General features: G+C 38.5%; 1 protein-coding gene and 1 pseudogene across 3 annotated transcripts in view; one reads left to right on the top strand and one right to left on the bottom strand.

Moving 5' to 3' along the window:
• The window catches only part of LOC105466698 (SH3 domain containing ring finger 1), a 177,280-nt gene that overhangs the window by 58,463 nt on the left and 95,908 nt on the right, over window positions 1-22,909 (bottom strand). For all 3 annotated transcript variants that reach the window (XM_011715794.3, XM_011715793.3, XM_011715796.3), the window contains exons 3-4: window positions 3,396-3,671; window positions 2,467-2,562 (exon numbers count right to left, since the gene is read on the bottom strand). In XM_011715794.3, coding sequence (XP_011714096.1) covers window positions 2,467-2,562; window positions 3,396-3,671 — 372 coding nt within the window. The remainder of the gene's footprint in view (window positions 1-2,466; window positions 2,563-3,395; window positions 3,672-22,909) is intronic.
• LOC105466697 (large ribosomal subunit protein eL6 pseudogene) lies at window positions 13,180-14,100 on the top strand (annotated as a pseudogene).

The raw sequence follows: 22,909 nt of genomic DNA, 5'->3' as shown, positions 1-22,909 counted from the left end.
CCGTGCAGACTTTCTGCCACAGGCGAGTTCTCTGGGCATATCCATTACCTAAGTCGGCCAGCAGGAGTCAAGGGGGAGTTTCAGCTTCTCTCATTACACATGGTAGTTAGGTTCTCTTGTTTGATTATTACCATGCTCTGGTACCCTCTGCGTGATCTGAGCTCCAAACCATGCTCTGGTACCCTCTGCGTGATCTGAGCTCCAAACCACTATGCATAAGACATAGTGGTGTCAGACCCTTGGAGATACATCATCTCATTCAATCTTCTCAAAACTTCTGGGAGATAGGAGTTTTTGGCAGGACTGTACAAAAAAAGCAAAATACCTAACACTGATGGAGACTTAAAAGTCTATTTGTAAGATATAAGAGAATTATTTACCAATTTTTGTGATGCAGCCTGTTTTTATACTGGGATTGTCTGGCCCCTGAAGTGGGGCAAATATGAATAGGTTTACAGAGCTAGAGAAAGACCATTACTTAAGAAAAAGCCCCAGTTTTTTATTCCTATAGTTTGCTTTACCACAGCTAAGAATGCCCTGTAAGACAATCGACATTATTGAAATAGTTGAATTTCAGTAGGTTGCGATTGAAATCTGCCTCCACTTTATTCCCCTAAGGGCTACACCAGGTGTCACTAATCCCTAGATGCTCTGCTCCCTACCAGGAAGTTCAATCTGATGGCTTGACATCAAAGAAATGTTCATAGGCTCCTAAAGATAGACAACTTGTTTGCCACATCTCAAACGGCAAGATTCTGGTTCAAGTGAAGAAAATGCTCATTTGAAAGAAAAGAAGCAGAAGAATGAAAATACTTTCCACTTGGGCAGAAGTTTATCTTTCCAACTTAAGTCAGAGTAAATAATCCTAATGAGTCAAGTGACTTGAAGTGACTCTGGATTTGCCATGGGTGGATCTTTTATGCCTATCTGCACAATTCTATACTCGCCCAATAACAAAAATATAGTAATCCCTTTTCATGTATCACAAACCAAGTATCAGCATGTAATATTGATAATAGCTAACAAGTAAAGACAGGTTTTTATTATTAATCCTGTGCTTACCCATGCTCTTCAGTGTAACTATTCAAATACTTGGAAGTGCTTGTAGTTTTCCATGATCCACAGTTAGAATATATTCATAATGTACAGGAAGGACTGCCTGTGAGTTAAGGGTTGTTTGGTTTTTTTCTGTTACTTGCTTTCAAAGGAGGAAAAAATATTTCAATAAACAGGAACATCTGAAGGGTATGGATAAAATTCAAGACTCATACATGGTTTGAATTACTTTCCCACGGCTATACGGTAGTCAAATTGATTTTTTATGAAAACGTTGGCAATCTCACTCTCTGTGGAGGAAACTGAGTGCTGGCTACAATGATACAGCTTGTCATTTTAGTTTTCATGCCAAAACAAATGCCTCAGATAAAAAGATTGCAAAATAAGTGACAGTGGTTTTTCATTTTTACATGCTTAAGATACGTGCTTTGATATTTTAAACAACCGGATTACTTTCAATTCCCCAAACAATCTTGTGCTCTCTCTTACTTTTTGGCTTTTGCACATGCTGGTCTCCCTGTCTGGATGTTCTGCCATAAAATATACCTTTTCCATTTCTCTTGGTTAACCCCTATTTATCCATCACACAGATATCTACTAAGACCTTACTTCTTACCAGAAGCCTTCCATGGACTCAACTAACCTTGAATGGTTTGTCTGGGCCATGCTACATTCTTTGAAAATGCCTTCGATTTTATTTTCAGCAAGAAATTCTTATTCCCAAGGGACATTTAGTTTATGATATATGATATAATGAAAGTTTACTATGAATTGTAACTCCTTTGTTTATGTTCTGCTTGTATTATTCTTAAAGTAATACAATTATGTGACTACACATACTCTCTAAAAAGACTTTACTATGTCAAGCTTGGCTACAAGCTTTCCAAGCAAAGCTGATTTAAAAAGGGAAAGGGGGCTAAGTAGTTGCTGGGATGGGATGGAGGAAGATTCATTGACTTATTTAACAAATGTTTACTGAAGCCCGACTTTGCAAATCACTATTCTGGTTCTGCTGATGCTGCAAGTAACCAAAGAAGTAAGTAAAAAATAAACAAATACACTTCTCTCCATCTTACTTAAGAACTTTATCAGCTTTCTACTCCCACCAAAGCCAGCAAATGGAATAAACAGGAAATAGTGTAGGTGACTGACAATAAGCATACAGTGACATTTAACAAGACATAGGAATGCTTTTAGCAGGGAGAAAAAGTAAAGAGTTTCAAGTATCTCACTGTCTTCAATAATTGCTGGATAGGATGGAGGAATTCTTCCTGATCTGTCCAGTGATCTGTAACAGGGCACTCCTGGTGCTTTTTGTTGCGAGGACTTCTTAATACTCAAATTGCATAAGTAAGATTTATTTAGTAAGCTGAATATTAACACAGTTCAAGTTTCTACAGATTAACTTACCTCAACATATGAAATTGGAAATATTCCTATTTTGTCTGCCAGCATTCCTTCAGCCCAGTTTTCATCCACTCTTCGGATCACAGTCAGAACATCATCCTGAAGAAACAGCAAATCATTAATCTACCTGATCATTAAGCTGTACCATTAAGCTTATCATTTAATTTTCCTTTTCAATAAAGAGACTCATGTTTTAAAAAGTACAAGAATAAAAATGCTATGACATATCTTTAGTACGTGGATTAAATGTTTTAATGAATTAAATGGTAGCTACCAGCCCACCTGGTGTCCTTTCCAACTGTTATAAAGCTATCAACTCCTATGCAAGGGAGCTGGCCACTAACTTTGTTAAGATCTACAAATTGCAACCTCAAATGATACCTACCCTAGCCTCCTGAGTTTCTGTTTTAGATTGATTCTCAGATGTTTCTCATTTTCTGAAAATAAACCAAATGCCTACTCAAATGTACATCCTACCGCTTTTCTCCATAAAAATCATAATATTCTGCTTAAAACTCCAAACCATTTTATCAATTTGGCAGATATATTCCTGTATGCTTTTAGGCAAAGAAATTTACATATAAAATATGAAAGTAATGACATTTCATTTTGTTATTCATAATTCAGTACTTTAAAATCCCTGAGTGGTGCATACACCCTTTAAAGTGGCTTAGAAATAAATTCAGACTCTAAATATGAAAATGATACCACATAGAGCATCAACCAAAATAATCTTTCATATAAGAAGTCTGTGCATAAAATTACCTTCCTTGTGACTTAAAGACTGCTTCTAGGCATTTTCAGAAGCATGGTGAGATAGTTCACACAAAACTATTGTATTTTTTTACAAAAGGCAACACAAGCCATATTTCTATGTATCTGGGTACAGAGGTAGAGCTGGCAAACAGAAAACAAGTGCATTCTACCTTTACCTTTGCAAATGGAAGGCAATCTTTGTCTGCTTCCTTGTCTTTCACTTCAAAGTCATAAAGTGCTTTGCACTGAGGTGGGGGCTGAGGTAATGGTTTAATAATCTGCACAAAGTTGGTGGGGAAAAAGCCATGGATTCCATTGACTTCCCCATGGTACCAATTTTCATCCACTTGTCTTCGTAAAATGATGATGTCACCTTTGCTGAATTTAAGGTCTCCAGGCTCTTTTCCTTCGTAGTTGTATAATGCTTTGGCACATGGTAACTGAGGTATACCCTTTAAAAAAAAAGAGGGATGAATTTTTATAAAATAACGGTCCTAAAATGTCTCTGAAAATATAGCTGCATTGCCATTGTTTTAAAGTCAAGGTCAAATCCACACTGTACCCCTTGAAGAACATCTCATACAAAAACAACATATATGTGTTATCAATAAACAGAAAACACAAAACAATTATCCATAGTGACATAAGAACAGTACAATACCCATGCACCAGCCATGATTTAGGCTTCTATTCTTAAGTTTAACTTAGTGGGCGTTTTGCCTTGTTTCTTCGAGGTTATCAGTATATGAAAGCATGACTGTCAGGTCTGCCTCTCAAGAACTCATAAAAAACAAGCTTAACTTCCTACATTAACTACTTTATTCATCAGGATAAATGATAAACACTAAAGGGAAAAATTTCAACCAAATTTATTAATTTACTAACTGCTTTTAAGCTTGGTTGATAAAAATCAGAGTTTGGCTTTTGGGCAAATCTCTTCCTGATATTGCTTTTAATGTGGGCAGTAGGTCTTACTCTTTCATAAGCTCAACGAGTATTTAATGAGGGTCTACTCTGTGCATGAGTCTGGATACAGCAGTGAGTGAGTCAGTCACAGTCCCTGCCCTCCCAAAGTTTACAATCTGTAAGTGTATAGACCTGTGGTCTTTTACAGTCTGAAATCATTCAACTTTGCTCTTTCCTGGAAGAGAGCACATTGTTAGGCTGATAAGCTAAGAGATGAGGAATTTAATGTTCCTGCATGGTATTACTGTTTTAAATGACAAGTTTAAAATCGTGTGCATAACCACCAGTGCAATTTAGTCATCAACTGATTAATATGATACTTTTCAATGGCATTGGGGGTGCCCAATCTTGAGCATCAGTTGTCACTTTAAGATCTTTGACCTCTCTGGGCGCTGCTGCCTATCATTGATTCAGGAGATAAGTGGCAAATCCAACATGTCTATAGTAATTCCCTGAACAAGATTACAGGGCTCCTGCTTTTGGAGTCTCTATTTATTCACTCATCCAGAAAACATTTATCAAGCTTTTACTTTTTTTTTTTTAGACAGAGTCTCGCTCTGTCGCCCAGGCTGGAGTGCAGTGGTACAATCTTGGCTCACTGCAACCTCCGCCTCTGCCGTTCGCGTGATTTTAATGCCTCAGCCTTCCAAGTAGCTGGGATTGGAGGCATGCACCACCACACCTGGCTCATTTTTGCATTTTTAGTAGAGATGGGGTCTTACCATGTCGGCCAGGCTGGTCTCAAACTCCTGACCTCAAATGATCCACCCACCTCAGCCTTCCAAAGTGCTGGGATTACAGGCATAAGCCATTGCACCCGGCCCAAGCTTTTACTTTTTAACAGGCAATGTGCTAGTGCTGACGACTTAAAGAAGAAAAAGACGGTTCTTTTCTTAAAAGATGTTAGTAATAACTATAATAATACAGTGTAATAAATGTAATGATAAAGATATGCACACCATTTATGGGGACAAAGAACATAGGTCTCTGGTGTTTGGTGAGTAGGAAAATGAAACACTTCCTGGAGGAAGTGACACATGAGCCAAGACTTAAAGGATGCACAGGAATTAGTTGTCAAGGTTGGAGTGAATGAATGAAAGAGAAAAGTGAGGGCATACCAGGCAGAGGGGACAGCACCAGCAAAGACCTGGAGGTAAGAAGTCATACGTGCAGAGGGACTGGGGAGTATAAAGAATGCAGTATTCCTGGATAAGAATTATGGAATGTAAAGGAGAGGTAGGCAGAGGCCAGTTTATGGAGGGTCTTGTAAAACATATGAAAGAGTTTTGATTGCTACATTCTTCTGGCAATGATAAGTCACTCACGTGTTTAATGCACAAACAGACTTAAGTCCCATGTGCCGGACAGATCAGTCTGGCAGTAGTGTGGAAAATGAACATGAAGTGGGCAGGCAGGCAGGCAGCTATGTGCAAAGCACAGGCCTCAACTAGTTGAATATTTTTTAAGTTTAATGTTTCCAATGAAGTAGAGCAATATAGTTAGCATTACTTACATCATTGTCTGCCCCCCAACCTGTAAAAAGTGGATCAAAGTTTTATACCCTTGATGGCAACAGAACTTCATAACACAGTTTTCAAAAATTAGTTTGGTTTCTACTTAGAGACTTAGAGTCTGGACTACCTATAAGCCAAATTGCTTTTGCTAAACATTTATTTAGGAATATTAATTATTGCTCTCAAAATGCTATTGGCAATCATCTTGCCTTGGCTTGTCCATGCGATGTTGTAGTTGGTTAGTTAGAACTTCCCTGAGAGGCCAATGTCCTGAGAAGACGGGCTGAGCCTTCCAGGAGTAATGACACCCTCCTGTGACCTCTGACTTTCAGACTCTGTCTTAAGATCTGGCCTCTAATGGCGTCACTCCTGTTACCCTGCCTTGACCTACTCTTGTAAGCAATTCTGCTGTGCCCAGAAAGGAAATGCCCACCAGGAACTCTGGTCATTCACAACGCTGTGTACTTTGGTCACATTACATTAGTGTCCAACTCTGGGGAAAGAAGGATTCTAATTTTTCTCTACCCTCATAGATGCCTCATTATATTCTCCACTATATTATGTATTTCTTCAAGGCTAGTTATCACAGCTCAACAATATTTCCAAAAATAGGTTTGAGGAAATAATAGTAAAACACAGCAATCGAGAGACAGAGAGAGAGATAGAGAGAGAAAGAGAGAGAACTGGCAAGTACTGTATTAAAACTCTTGTACAATAGCTAAAAAGACTCTAATCAGGCAGTATAGGGTACTGGCTGGAAGCACAAACTCCAGAGCCAGATTGCAGGGTGTGAATCCCACTTACTAGCTGTGTGATTTGGGGCAGGTTAACTCTCTGTGCCTCTTTCTTCATTTGGGTTGTTATGAGGATTTAGCGAATTCATGTATATAAGCCACACCTTAAATGACCCAGTAGGCAGTACGTGCTACACGTGTGAACCATCATCATTGTCATCATCGTCATTACCCAGTATAAAAAGCCTCTTTACCAGTGAAATGGGGCACCTGACAATGTATTTGTCTCTCCACAGCTGGATGCTTTCCCTTTCAGATGAATTCACATAGCAATTACATTTTTAATACATATTCACTATATAACAATGCAACGAATGTTCCTCCTAGGAAGTGTTCAGGATTTTGAAATGTGCATTTCTGAAGCACACATTTGTTTTCTGAGTAGAATTCATTCATCTTCTGGTTGAACAGAAGAAATTACAAATTCACTGACATGCACCGTTTAATAGGGGATGGCATTTTAGATGTGGCTGTAGTTCATCTTGACAGGGCTAATGTAAGGCATTGGAAGCCTGCATGAATTAATTGAAAATCCCATTACAAACTCAGTGACAAATAACTCTATTCACCATTATGGCCTGTTTTTTTCCCCACCTCAATTAGCTCTGTTTGGCCCACTCTGTCCAAATCCATGCCAGCCAAACTCATGCACCAAGATACAGATTTAGCACTCTTAGAAACCATTCTGAACTGCTCCTTGAAGAGATCTGTAAAATTCCAAACGACTTGCAATATGGTTCTTTTGTGATATGCTGATGTGGGAACTGAAAGAATTTATTTCTTTACAGATCACTTCCACACACCAGTGGCCTAATGGACTTATTAACTTTTCCACAAAACAAATCTATTACTTGTTCCCAAAATCATCAAGTATTCTAATAGACCAGTGGCAAGGAGAAAGCTTACTATGATAACATTATGGTTAGCCTAGGGTTACATTTCCATGATGCAACTTAAAATTCATTAATTCATCCCCACTTGCTAAATCTTGACTGCTAAAATTGTTTCAATGATCAGTAACCACAAAGACTCATAAAGCTTATGACAATCTAACCCATCAACAAACATTTGTGCATCTGGCTGTGTTTTTCTATGGTATTCTTTTTCAATTAAATTCTATGAGGCTAGAAAGCCAGTTTGGGTCAAGTTTCTGAAAAGAAGGCTTCCCACATTAAATAAAATGAATTCTACTCTGATTTTAAATCAAGCAAAGTTCAGTGATCTTTGAAAGACTTATTCCCACACAGACTGCAGATGATTAAGGATAAACGGTTAAACGATTTGGAAAAGCAATAAAAGAGCACATTTTCCTTTTGCAACATCTGAAAGATAAAGCCAAAACAATTGGTTTGATAGCCTAGGACTACTCTGTGGATAAAATATGTCCAGAGCCCATGGAGGCACTGCCCTCTCATTCATCTCCTTCGAAAGGTCTGAGAGTCATGTCATCACTGGGCCCTCTGCCCTCCAAGCCTTCTGCAGGCTTTCCAAACTGCTGCTTTTCTTCTGTATCCTCTCATCAGGCCAAGGCCCCCAAGGATCCACAGAGCTTACATTTCACTTGGAGACTTTCACTTGGCTACACATGAAAGGGAGGTTTAAAAGGAAAGAAAGCCAAAGAGAAACCGACTCTGCAGTCTAACCTTGGGTTTGCGGCTGTCATTCACACTGCCAGCTTTATCAAAAAGCTTGGCAATTTAGACAGGCAAACTGTTACAATACTTCTGCATCTAAAAATACATTTCAATAAACATCTACTATATTGTTCATTAAAAAAAATAACTATGATAGTGGGCCAGCTTTACATTTCAAATAATTTTTGTTTCCAAATCATACATACAGGTTGTCTTTTACGATATTAAAATCCTCATGTGATCTGCATATAAATATTTTTGATTAAATGCTTTAGACTTCCATTTCCATACCATCAGCTTTATTCCAATATATCTAGCAAAATGCTACTTTGATGATCTGAGATTCTAACAGGTAAATAAAACATTCACTGCCAATTTATTTTATAGACTCTAAATGCCAATACCCAGATGTACATGCAAGACAGCCTCTCTAAATTCAAATTCCTTCATGCATTTCTTACTGCTCCATAAAGTAAAAGAGATTCAATGACCTACTAAAAAGAAAATCTAGAAGATATTCTTGTAGTGGGAACAGCTATAAAATGTGTATAATTTAATAACTCAGTTATATCTAAATTGGCATCAACTCTGGCTGATTTTAACTTGACTTTCAGAAACTTTCCAGAAAGAACTGAGGCACAAAGAAATCACAGTAGTAGAAAGTACCACACAGAGAAAGTACAAAAATGGGTGGTAGAAATAATTTTTAAAAAGTGTCTTTTGGGCCAGGCACGGTAGCCTCACACCTGTAATCCCAGCACTTTGGGAGGCTGAGGCCGGCGGATCACTTGAGTCTAGGGAGTTCAAGACCAGCCTGGATGACATGGCAAAACTCATCTCTATAAAAAGTACAAAAATTAGCATAGTGGTGGTGCGCCTATAGTCCCAGCTACTTGGGAGGCTGAGGCAGGAGGTAGAGGTTGCAGTGAGCCAAGATGGTGCTGCTGCACTCCAGCCTGGGCAACAGAGTGAGACTCCATCCCAGAAAAAAAAAGTTAAAAAAAAAAAAGAATGTCTTTCATATAACAAAAAACATGCTGGTTTTTCCCTACAAAGTAAAATATCTGTCAAGATATAATAACAGTATTTCATGAAAATATTGATTCTTTAACAGTTAATAACTCCTAAGTATTGTTCTCAAGATATCTACGTCAGACAATCACTCAAATATGATTTGGCCATCACTTGAAATATTTCAACTTCAATGACGGCCAAGACGAATATTATAAGTTTTATTCTTCCCAAGTAACATCAGAAGGGTCTGAGAATCCCATAATTCAACAATCGTCCATCTTTCATTTGTTCTTTCCTTTAACATTTATTTCTGGAAAGCACTGTGCTGGGGAATTTTTATCTGACAATCATTTTCTTAATCTTCTACCTCCTACCTACCCCAAATTCACCACATAAAATTTTCTAGTCATACTAACTTTAATCAAATCTACCAGCACTTTGAGGATAGCAGTTGCAAATAAACAGAAATGAAGACAAAACGTGTTTCTTCATTCACATGTATTCCTTTTGCCCTTATTCTACTATCCCAGTGTCCCCTTTTCTTGCATACTCATTTTCTTTAGCTTTCTCCAGAAGTAGACTCTGCAGCCAGCCAGCCTCCCTCCTTATTCCAGACCTGGTTCCAGTTCCATACTAGCTCAAGAATGTGGGCTGACCAAGGCCAGCCTTTGGGCTTTTTTAGTGCTTGGTGGCTCCCCAGCACACACTCTGTGCTGTCTGCTGCCCTGCTCATGCTCAGCTGTGGGCTCCACACCCTCCATCCTCTCCTTAGTCAGTTCCTGCAATCCAATCCACCAACCCTAATGGAGTGTCTCACTCAGCTCTTGACCAAACAGCAATCAGCCAATTATAGTTTCCAGCAGTCTTGCTGTTTTGGGAGGGGGGGCATTAATTGTTTCGGGGGCAAGGTAGAGGGAGAGAAAAAGAAAAAAACTAGAGATAAAGGAGAGTAGATAAAGCAGCTTTCTTACCAATTTCCCTGGGCTGCACTCTCATCATTAACTAATCATTTGCATAATGAACTTAGCTGAAGTCAAGAGTATATTCAAACACCCAGAAAAAAAAAAAATGAAGAACAGAGTTTTCCAAACTTAAAAATGAAAAAATGCTATTAGACTCTTCATTAAATGTTTTTTTCTACAAACTAAAATATAGAGAACAAACTGAAATCCCTTTGTCCCACCTCCTGGATTTTCCTCTCCTACAAGTACAGGAGAACCTGAGGGGGCACTCAGGAGCATGTTTAAAAGACAGTGTTGCAGGAAAAGTGGGCTAAGGGGCATTGCTTAGTAAATACCTATATTTAGGAGGCAGAAAAAAGAGAGAAAAAAGAGGTAGGTAGGATGAAAACCAGCAAACTATAACCACAGTAACAAGGATAATTCCTGAAACACGGTTTTGTCCACATCACCTATGTCTTTACAATCTGAGATAGTTCCCAATTACCTCTTAAATCACATTAATGGTCTACATCATGAGTTTATGGCCCTCCATTTGGATTGTCCATTCCACCTCATATTTTCCACCCTCAGCAACCAATCCAGTCTGCTGTCATCACCTCCAACTTCATACATGCCATCTCTCCTCCACCAATATTCATCAAGAATAGTCCATTTCTCCCTCCACCTCCCTACCTTGTATATGCATCATGCACCTGACAATTATGCTGCATTTCTTTCATTTGGATTTTTATGTCTGCCTAGGATGACTGCTTTTGTTGTTTGGAATCAGGTGTAAATAAGGCCAAGATCAATGATCTGATTCTTGCGTGGGTCAAAAGGACAGTCTCTATTTCCCAGATGTGAAAGTCACTACTTGTCCATCAGGATCCAGCCCAGGCATTGCCTTCTTGGGGAAGCTTCTCCCAAACTTCCCCTACCCAAGTCTGGAGAAGGTGCTGCTCTTTTTATGTACACCTAGAGTGCCTTATGAATACTGTTATCACAGCCCTTATCTCACTCAGTTTACAACCTATTTCTTCCGGCTAGACTGTAACCTCCTGGAGACCTGGGACTACGTGTTATGCATCTTTGTACCATGAGTACCTACCTCAGTGTCTGTGAAAAATTCTTGAATAAATAAATGAAAGAACAAAAGTTATCTCCAGTGGACTGAGTGGTAAGGTGTGGACAGGAAAGTGGAAAAAGAACACATCTAAAGGAAAAGCAACTAAAAAGATGATTCTACTGACAGGCTCAACAGCTTTACACAAATTGCAAAATATATACAAACACGTATTTATGTGTCTCTGGGACTCCTCATGAATGGTAGACTGCTAATCCATCTTTTTGAAACTATCCTCCCAAGTATACAGTAGGTGGTGGGCACTTGATTCTGAGACATGGGAGGTACAGAAATACTGCAAGACACATTTTTATTACCATTTCCTAGGCTGCTGGGAAACCTGGGGCACGCTAAAGTGTTACAGAAAAACCTGAGGAAATGTGAGCAAGCACTGCGAATTGGTATTAACTTCACTGTGTTCTAGACACTAGAACTAAAACATAGTCCATTCTGGAAATGGGTAGTTGAGTGTCTTATACTAAACAAATGGCTGGCATTTGAAAAATGTGAAACGAATTATGTAGCAAACTATGGCAAATAAATATTTTCCTTATAAACTCATTTGGCGGTTATGAGGAAATAGTCATGCAGTTGATATAGCATTTCTCTTGGATGGCCTTAAAAAGAGAGTACCCAACTGACAGATACATCATTAAAGAAAACAAATTTTATGAATTTCTCCAAGGGAAAATAGCTATTGAGAATGCAGTCACTAAAGTAAAATGCAAGAAGTTCGTGTCACTCATTACCCTGAATATTTGTTTTCTGTTTCATCACATGTTTAATAATTACAATAGTATTTTGCAGAGAGCAGGAATATTTATTGGGAAAATTCCTTGTGGTAACTTGAGTTACCATCTTGAGGACTCATCACAGGATGAGGACTCTTTCCTGGGAAAAGGTCAAGTTTCTACCTATTTGAAAAACAGATTCCTGGCAAAGAATCTGCCCTTCTCTTGCAACTGCCCTGCCCTAGGCCTCCAACCTCACCCTGGGGCGTAGGACTAAACAAGGAGGAATGACCATGTACCAGGAATTCTGCTTGCATCTTATCTAATCCTTACAGAAATCCAGGAAGGTAGGGAGATTCAGAAATACAAAGGGAGAGGAGTGTGTGAGAACATGTTTTAGTGTTAAAGAGGCTGGATAACAGCCACATACAGTGGCTCATGCCTGCAAATCCAGCACTTTGGGAGCCTGAGGCAGGCAGATCACTTGAAGCCAGGAGTTCACAACCAGTCTGGGTGAGCTGGTGAAACCCCATCTCTTAAAAAACAAAAAACAAACAAAAAAAAAAAACTAGCCAGGCATGGTGGCGCATGCCTGTAGTCCAATATTGTGCCACTGCACTCCAGCCAAGTTGACAGAGCGAGACTCTGTCTCAGAGAAAAAAAAGAGGGGGAGTCAGGTAAGGCCTCAGTGAAATTCAATTGCCTGTTTTTAGTTTTGTCCAGTGTTTACATTAATATCTTGGAGAGAAGATGCTCATATAATTTAAACATAAGGTTAAATGTAAAAGATAGTCCATAGTTTCAGAATTAAAGCAATATTGAAACAGACCTACACACATATGAACAACTAGACAAAAGCATCAAGGCAATTCAACTGAGGAAAATAAAGTCTTTTCAAAAGATTATTTAAGAACAACTAGGAGCCCCTAAGTTATAGAGGGAGATGAATCTTGATCCCCTACCTCACACCATATACAAAAATTAATTTAAGATGAATCCCAGACTCAAATATAAAAGCTAAAACTGTAAGTTTTATAGGGGAAAACAATAAATTATCTTAGTGATGTGTAGGGAGGGAAAAAAAAGCCTAAATTAACCATAAGCTGACAAATTTGACTATATCAAAATTGAAAAATTAGGTTAAACAACAAAAGACACGTGAGGAAAATAAAAATGTAAACCACAGATTGGGGGGGAAAAATATATATATATATAAAACAAAGGACTCAAATTCAGAATTAAAATGACTCCTACTAACCAACAAACAATTTGGTATAAAAACAGGCAAAAGCTCTTTCCCATCTTGCCAGATAGCGGTGAAAAAGTTGAGAAGCTGGATACTAAAGAGAAGAAACCCGAAGCCAAAAAGGCTGATGCTGGTAGTAAGGTGAAAAGGGGTAACTTCAAGGCTAAAATCCCCAAGAAGGGGAAGTCCCACTGTGGCCAAAATCCTATCCTTATTAGAGGAACTGGCAGATATTCCCCATCTGCTATGTATTCCAGAAGTGCCTTGTACAAGAGGAAGTACTCATCCACTAAATGTAAGGTTGAAAAGAAAAAGAAGGAGAAAGTTCTTGCAACTGTTACAAAACCAGTTGGTTGTGAGAAGAATGGTGGTAACCTGGGTGGTTAAACTTCGCAAAATGCCTAGATATTATCCTCACTAAAGATGTGTCTCAAAAGCTGCTGAGCCACAGCAAAAACCCTTCAATCACCACGCGAGAAACTGTGAGCCAGCATCACCCCAGGAACCATTCTGATCATCCTCACTGGGTGCCACAGAGGCAAGAGGATGGTTTTCCTGGAGCAGCTGACTACTGGCTGGTTACTTGTGACTAGACCTCTGGTCCTCAATCGAGTTTCTCTAGAAGAACATACCAGAAATTTGTCATTGCCATCTCAACCAAAATTGATATTAGTAATGTAAAAATCCCAAAACATCTTACTGATCCTTACTTCAAGAAGAGGCAGCTGCAGAAGCCCAGATACCAAGAAGGTGAGATCTTCGACATGGAAAAAGAGAAATGAGCAGTGCAAGGCTGATCAGAAAGCTGTGGACTCATAAATCTTAACAAAAATCAAAGCCATTCCTCAGCTCCAGGGCTACCTGTAATCTGTGTTTGCCCTGACAAACAAAATTTATCCTCACAAAGTGGTGCTCTAAATTTCTTAAGAACCTAATTAAGTAACTGATAACATTAAAAAATAAAAACAGGCAAAAGATGTGAATACACATCTTGAAAAGAAGATGCTTGTATAGCCATGGAAGGTTACTCAACACCATCAGGCAACTGCAAAATAAAACCACAATGATATATTATAATGCATTCTTTAGAATGATTAAAATTTAAAGACTGACAACAGAAAATTTTCTAAAAAATGTGGAGCAACTAGAATTTACATAGATTGCTAGTGGGGGGGTCTAATACTGTTTGAAAAATTCTTATAAAGTTATATGTACATTTACTCTTCAATCTACCCCTCTTAGATATTAACCCAAGATAAACAAAAATATACATCCACACCCAGATTTGTACAAAAATGCTCATCACAGCACTATTTATAATACCAAAAACTGAAAACAATCCAAATGTCCATCAACAGGGGAATAAATGCAATCCTATTTAACTATTTCAAAAAATGAATTAATGACACATGTGAAAAAAATAAGAATACTATATAATTAAATTTATAAAATATTCAAAAATAGGTGAAACAAATCTATTTTGGTAGAAATCACAGTAGTTGCCCATAGGAGATGGGCAAATGAGTGAAGAGGTGTGAGGGAAATTTCTGAGACTATTAATATATTCTATATCTTGACTGAGGTGTTAGTTATCCTGGTGTAGAAAGGTATCAAAACCTATTAGAGCACACACTTAAGAACTGTAATTCACACATATCAATTTTGCCTCAATACCAAAGGATATTAAGGTAACATTAGGAGGCCAATGGTTAGGCTATCTTGAGGCTAAAAGTTCGAGACCGGCCTAGACAAAATAGTGAGTCCCAGTCTCTAAATAAAATTAAAAATAAATTAGCTGGGCATGGTGGGACAGGCCTATAGTCCCAGCCACTCAGGAGGCTAAAGTGGAAGAATCACTTGAGCCCAAGAACTCCAGGTTGCAATGAGCTATGATTGTGCAACTGCACTCCAGCCTTGACAACAGAGTGAGACCTCACCTCTGAAAACAAAAACAAAAGCAAAACTATCACAATGAATAACAAGCCACACTGGCATTCAAGAGAACGGCAAAATGAGAAAAACAAGAAATCTGAAGTTCAGAGGTATGGAGATTAATGCACATAAAGATGTCTACTTTTCCAAAAGGAAATCACAGAACAGAAATGATTGTACATAATGTACTGTCACTGCTAGAATCTGACCCCTATATTAGCACCAGTCAGTCTCTCACTAGATGTCCAGGATACATTCTGAATTCCATAAACAAAAGGGACAGAGAACTGTGGCATATTCAGTAGAGAGCGATAAAGATGATAAAAGTGTTGGAAAATATTGACAGAAAAGCTGTAGAAACTGAGATGTATTAGTACAGCACTGTTATTCTAGAGTAAGTCTTCAAATACCATGCAAAGGTCTTACACAAAGAGAGTAAGTCTGATTCGAATTTGCTGAAGAAAAAAATACAGGCTTAAACTCATGCATGCATTATTTAAGGTGGATAAAGGAATTTCCTGACAGAGAGGGTTGTTAAATATTGCAATGGATTATGGTATCTCTTTCACTGGAGACTTTAAAAAAATGAACAGTCTCACACATTTAGTTCTGCCCAAAGGCAATGGGACAGACTATGACTGACGATCTCTAGTAATCTATGATTTCTTTGGCAATCAAATCATTTGAGAGAAAAAGTTTATTCTTGATTATTTTGTTCTTTGTTTCTTAGGGGTGGAATCTCAAGAATAATGATAGTGATGAGGTATGAGAGAGTGAGCAGAGAGGAGACATTTGGAAAGAAAATGAAATGAGAATATGAATTCGCCTACAGAATCAAATCAAGCCAGCTTCAATACTCCAAAGTCTGCCACGACCTTCTACAATGTCATTAGGAAAAGTAGAAACAAGCTCAGCCGTGGTCAGACAAACCAAGCTGCCTTTTATCTCCTTATTTGCTGTCAAAAAAGTAATACATAATATGTGTGTATTACTGTTACTATTCTTCAAAGGAGCATCCTTCTAGTCAATTAAATGTGAAGCTTACATAGTAAGGATTAAATAATTACTTCAGGAAAATATCTTCTTACTTTGAAATAAACTTATTACAAGGAAATAAAACCAATCCTGTGAACCCTATAGGGTAGGCTCAAAGTCTTTAAAACATAATTAAGTCTTTTCACTAAAAAAAACACAACAGACTGGGCACAGCAGCTCACACCTGTAATCTGAGCACTTTGGGAGGCTGAGGCGGCCAGATCATATGAGGTCAGGAGTTCAAGACCAGCCTGGCCAGGGCGAAACCCTATCTCTACTAAAAATACAAAAATTAGCCAGGTGTGGTGGTGCATACCTGTAGTCCCAGCTACTTGGGAGGCTGAGGCAGGACAATCATTTGAACCTGGGAGGCGGAGGTTGCAGTGAGCTGAGACTGTACCACTGCACTCCAGCCTGGGCAACACAGCAAGATTCTGATTCAAAAAAAACATAAAAAATAAAAACTCAGACATCCATGGAAAACTGGTTTTGTTTAAAGGTGAGAGAAGGAAGGAAAGATATTTGAACCACTTAAAAATTTTTTATTTAATCAAAATTTACTGTTATTTTTGACTTTTTCTTTTGAGACAGGGTCAACCAGGCCGGAATGCAATGGTGTGATCAGGGCTCACTGAAGCCTCAACCTCCTGGGCTCAAGCAATCCTCCTGTCTTAGCCTCCTGAGTAGCTAGGTCCTTTGGAAATGATGCTTTAAAAATACTTTGTAAATATTCTGTGGTACTAAAATAAGTGTTACTAGAAGATCCTAATTGCCTTTACGCTCTAATTTCTCCATTATTCGACTGTGCAAGAAATGCTACTGGAAAAAGTAATATCCATTTGCAATGAACAATTTTACCAACAGATAATGGGCAGTTTTACTGAGGCTTCCTTAAAAAAAAAAAAAAAAGTCTTCCAATTCAAGTATATTGATCACCAAAAATAAGAAATGAGAACAACTTAAAGGGAAATGGTTTACTAAGTCAGTCACAGCAAGTCCAAATCCAAATGTTATTTTGTTCTAAATAATTAAATAGAATATAAATTACAGGTGTTTTCAACCAAAATAAACCATTTATATTAAAATGATACATTATTTTTTTCTGTTTCTAGGTGATTAAATATATAGCAAAGAAAATCAAGCAAAAGCCCATGTGTGCATCTGAGACTACTTTTCTGCTACTTCTTCCTTCATCCCATCCTATATAGATCTGCCAGATTCATCTTCCTGAAATACAACTTTTATCATCAGATCATCTGTCTGATCTAATCTGTCTGAAATACAACTTTCATCATCAGAGCATGTGTCTGACCTGATGACAAAAGTTTCTTCAGAAACTTTTCTTATTCCTTCTCCCTCAAACGCAATTCGAATCCTTCTCTTTGGCACTTAAGATCCCCATACTATGACCTCAAACTATTTTCTCAAATGCCTCACGCTCTTCTCTAATAAATATCCAATATTCTAACCAAACTGATGCCCTGTGCTTCCCCTGATGTGGTCTATCTTTTCCTACCTCTGGGACTTTTCTCTGCCACTCTCTCTACTCAAAGAGCCCTCTTCCCCAGACCCCACGCCCACTTGCCAGAAGTTCAGCCACTCTTCAAGATACATTTATAATATACACCTTCCAGTCCCTTCCTTATTCCCTAATACAGATGTATCCCCTCTTTGTAAAGCCCAGAAGGATTTATTTGTAGTTCCCTGGTGGTTTCATTGTACCTTTTATTATGTTTAAGTAGTTACTATCAATAAATCTGACCAAACTGTAAACCCTTTGAGGGCAGGAATGGTCTGTTCTGCCTTCTTGAATCACCTGAAGTCTAGTACTGACCCTTATATAGAGCAAGCATGTTTACTGAAATGAATTAGGTCAATCCCTCCCTCTAGGCATTTCTTCTTCCCACCCCCTAGACAATCCTGAGACAGAGGAGGAAGTTTCTCCAGTCCTGTCTTATACCCTCTGTTCGAGCTGTCAGTCTGTGAACTTCAAGGAATTCTCTTAGGAAATCAGTAGATTGGCCTGTATGGTACCTGCCTATAGATACCAACCAAGCAGAAGGTCAGGGCACTGACATGTATGTCTGTTTGTATTTACTGTCATTTTACATGGGATAGGCAAGAAAATCAAAGGAAGAAACTAAATCAAAAATATTTTGCAGTGGCGGGCTAAACACATGCATTTCATTGTCTTGAGTGCCCTCCCTCCTAATAAAGTTTGCTTTTGTATTTTAAATAAAACCATACCAGTTCTAGAAGATAGAGAAAACATCTATTAGCATACCAGAAACTTCTAGAAGAATGAAAACAGGTAGAACCAGAAAAATTCTATGGCTGGCTTGAAAAGTATATAAGACGGGATTAAAGACTAAGGTGGTGACTTACCTCACAAGTCAAGTATTATCCCAATACATAGGGGAAAAGAAGAGCTGAAAAATGACACAAGGGTTCAGAGATATGGAAAACAGCTCTAAAAAGATCTAATATTTATCTAAAGTGAGTGTTACAAAAATAAGGAGGAGAACTGTAAAAGAAATACAGTAATTGAAGAAAATTTTCCTGAACTAAAAACACTTGTCTTTAAACTTAATTTTAGCCTAAAGCTACTTCCTTATATTTAAGTTTGACCTAAAGGTTTCTCCATACATAGTGAACTGTAACCTAACCAGATATGCAAACAAACTGTAACCTACTCTCGTAGGAATCAGAGTTCTGGCCAATCGCAGGTGGCCAACTGTTCAAACTGGGTTCAGATGAGGCAAACACCAAGGTGTAACCAATCAGGTTGTTTCTGTACCTCACTTCTGTTTTCTGTGAATCGGAGAGGATTTCTGTCCATGAATCCTCTGTGACCACAGCAGCACCAGAGTTGCTCTGAACCTATTATGGTTGGGGGAACTGAATTGTTCTTCGCTCAATTAAATTCTGTTGAGTTTAATTTGTTTCTCTTTTAATATACCCAAGATCTCAGAACAGTCTCATTAAGTGCTAAGCAGATTAATGAGGGGGAAAGAGACCGTATTCAGGCACATCTCATTACAATTCAAAACTCTAAAGATAAGTGAAAAATTCTAAAAGATTTGGGTCAGAGGAGTTTACCTGGTACTGGAATGTAAGTAGAACCTGACTTAATGATAGTAATATAGGAGAAAAGTATACATCAGAAAAAAAGCTTTAAATTTCTAAGGGAGCAGGATTTAGAAGAACTCAGCCAGCTAAACTGTTAAATATGTGTCTGAACAAAATACTGATTATTTTCAAACACCCCAAATCTCAGAAACTTTATTACCTGTGCCTTTCAAGTGAAAAATATAACAATTATGCAAGGAAGCATCTCCCAGCCTACAATATTCCCCTCACAAAAAACCACAGAAGACTCCTAGAGAGATGAAATGTGATACAAGAAACATGGATGGCTCAATATGATCCAGAAGAGATGAAGAAAATGAAATTTTATTTAAAAAGATCCACTGGATCTAGAGGTGGGGCAGGGTCTGGTGAAAAGGTTACATCTGCTTCTTCTCCATCCACACTGCAGTGAATCATGTTTATATAATCATAACACTGCAAATGCTATTTTTATGGGACTTGGGGAATTAATTACAGCTACAGAATAGAATGTTATAAACTCTGACAATATCAAAATAACAATACACTGAACTAAAACCAAGAGTTAGGTTTAAAGGAAGGTGGGAGGTAGAAGTACTCTAAATTTTACCACTCTGAAATTGATACTGCGTAAGCCTAAGAAAGCAAGAGCTGAAAACATCTTATTGAAAGTTTGGGTCACTCCACGAGGTAAAAAACCATGACCAGCTTAGTTGCTTGCTGAAGGCAAAGGGAATACAGAATGAGCAGAAGAAGAAGGCAGTTATCAACACCGACTAAACCCATGTGTCCAGTTACAGAAAGGAGGACTGTAACTGTCATGAGTAATTCTTCCTTATTTTAAGAATATGCCTATACATGTATACAGCTGTACTCAGAAAACATCTTCGTTTTACTTCCTTTCTTTTTCCTTTATCATGTAACATAAGATTTATTGACTTCAGGCCAGGCGCGGTGGCTCATGCCTGTAATCCCAGCACTTTGGGAGGCCAAGGTGGGCGGATCACCAGGTCAGGCGATCGAGACCATCCTGGCTAACATAGGTGAAACCCTGACTCTACTAAAAATACAAAAAAAATTAGTCGGGCGTAGTGGCGGGAGCCTGTAGTCCCAGCTACTCAGGGAGGCTGAGGCAGGAGAATGGCGTGAACCCCAGAGGTGGAGCTTGCAGTGAGCCGAGATGGAGCCACTGCACTCCAGCCTGGGCGACAGAGCGAGACTCCGTCTCAAAAAAATAAATAAATAAAATAAAAAATAAAAATAAAAAAAAACATTTATTGACTTCACTTCATGTCAGCATTTAAATGTCACTAACTTCCTATAATAGCATTTAGGTTAAGGATTAGGGCATTTTCGGTTGTACGGAGTATAGTTGTATTATCTTAGGTGTAATTATGACCTTAATGTCTTTATTTGGAGATTAAGTATGATTTAAGGAGATGTGTATGGGGCCAAGTTGACAAGGGGTGAACTATTATGGTTAATACTAACGGGTCAACTTGATTGGATTGAGGGATGCCTAGATGGCTGCTAAGGTATTGTTGGCGGGGGTGAGGGTGTTGCCAGAGGAGACTGAAATTTGAGTTGGTGGGCTGGGAGACAAAGACCCACCAATTGGCTGCCAGCACGGCTAGAACAAAGCAAGCGAAGAAGGTGGGATGGAATGGTAACCAGTACAACTGAAGAATGGAAAATAGCAATAGCACTTACCCCCGGAAAGCGTACTAGGGTAGGAGAGAAGAGAGGGACACTCTTGCTCTCTATTTTAGAATCCTCTGTGAGGTTATGTGTTTTTTATCATGAACAGGTATTACTCTAAAACTAAAATGTGTAAGAAAAAGGAATAGAGTGTGTAAAATTCTAATACACTTGCTATAGAGTATCTTGTTTACTAAATAAGGCATACAAAGAGGAGTAATAATATAAAAGATAATCCATTGTACCCACAAACTGACTTGAGAAATAAAGCATTATAAATGCAATTGAAGCCTTCTGTATTTTTCTTCACCAACCATATAGTAGATCAACTTATAAAAGAAAAGAAGAAAAGCTAGGTGGACCCTTACTATTGTCCCTGCTCATCCACCTAGTCCCACTCCCACTTGCTCCTAACCATTCCTGGTTAAGATATTCAGCTGCACCAAATAACTGACTTGTGCACCTTAACGAAATATAAATGCGACATTAGTAAAACTCCCACTGTGCCCCCTTGTTATTCAGACTGTATGTCTTATAATAAATACAAGTTTGCTGTGCTAAGTTTCTTCTGGGATTAAAAAAAAAAAAAAGTAACAAAAGAACACAGTAAGTCCAAAGATTGAAGAAATGAAAAACAAGACATAAATTGTCACTACAATCATGCTCCCTGCTTCTGTAAGACCTTGTGATTCAGTTAGTATGATTTCACCTTAAGGGTTTGCATCTGAGGAGCTGGTGATCCTGAGGCGCTGTAGATCCTGGGGTCTGGAGGGTTACACATGTTAGCTCTGGATAAAACAATAAAAGCCTAAATACCTACCCTTAATTCAAGAGGGGTTAGTTTACTGAGCTTGTGAAATACGTGGAAACCACTATCTATTTACAAGCTAGCTTTTTTTTTTTTTTTTTAAATAAGCTACTTTTAAAGAGGAGGGGTAGCAAGTTGACCATGTATGAATTCTTAGAACCTTGGTTACGAAAACTTCATTAATTAGAGACAAGATTTTTAAATGTTTAAAAGAATATGGCTATTACCCTCTTTCTCAACAAGTCTTTTAGAAAAATAAGATCACCCTACCCACACACCACCACTACCAAATACCTGACTTTAAGGATATGGCTAATGCTAGTTCTTCCATTTTAATTTCCTGAGTCATATACATATGGTGACTGAATTCATACCTGAAGCAGCCCATCCTGATAACACAATAAAAACCAGTGCTTTTCTTCAGACAGGGTCTCGCTCTGTCACCCAGACTAGAGTGCAGTGGTGCAATCACGGCTCACTGCAGCCCTGACCTCGGGGTTGAAGCGATCCTCTCTCTTCAGCCCCTCGAAAGCTGTGACTACAGGCATGTACCAGCACACCTGGCTAATTTTTGTATGTTTTGAAGGGGTAGGGTCTCTCTATGTTGCCTATTCTTAAGATTCAAATTCTTAAGACTCAAGCAATCCTCCCACCTCAGCCTCCCAAAGTGCAGGGATTATTGGTGTGAGCCATCGTGCCAGGCCAAAACAGGTGCTTTTCAAGCTTTAATGAGGGCACGAATCACCTGGAGTTCCTGTTAAATGCATACATAGTCTAATTCAGTACCTCTGGGTGGGGCAAGAGGGACTGCATTTCTAACAGCCTCAGGTGATACTGATGCTGTCCAGGGAGCCACACTTTGAGCAAAAGGGGAATCCAGTATGAATCTCCTTCCCAATCTCCTTTGGGTGTTTTTCTTTCTCAATTGCTCCATCTTCTGACATTTGCTCTTTTCTAACTATATTTATTCCAAGATGATCTCATCTGTTTCCTTCTTTTAAAACCATTTGTACAAGCCATTTTCAACCCAGGCTGCATATTAGGATCAACTAGGGAGTCATTTTTTCTTCTTCTTTTAAAGTTTTCTAAAGTCCCACCCCAAACCAATTAAATAAAAATCTCTGGGGCTGGGTCAGAAGCATACGG

The sequence above is a fragment of the Macaca nemestrina genome, chromosome 3, assembly GCF_043159975.1.
Source record: "Macaca nemestrina isolate mMacNem1 chromosome 3, mMacNem.hap1, whole genome shotgun sequence".
Classification (NCBI taxonomy): Eukaryota; Metazoa; Chordata; class Mammalia; order Primates; family Cercopithecidae; genus Macaca; species Macaca nemestrina.
This window is presented reverse-complemented; position numbering and strand designations above follow the sequence as displayed.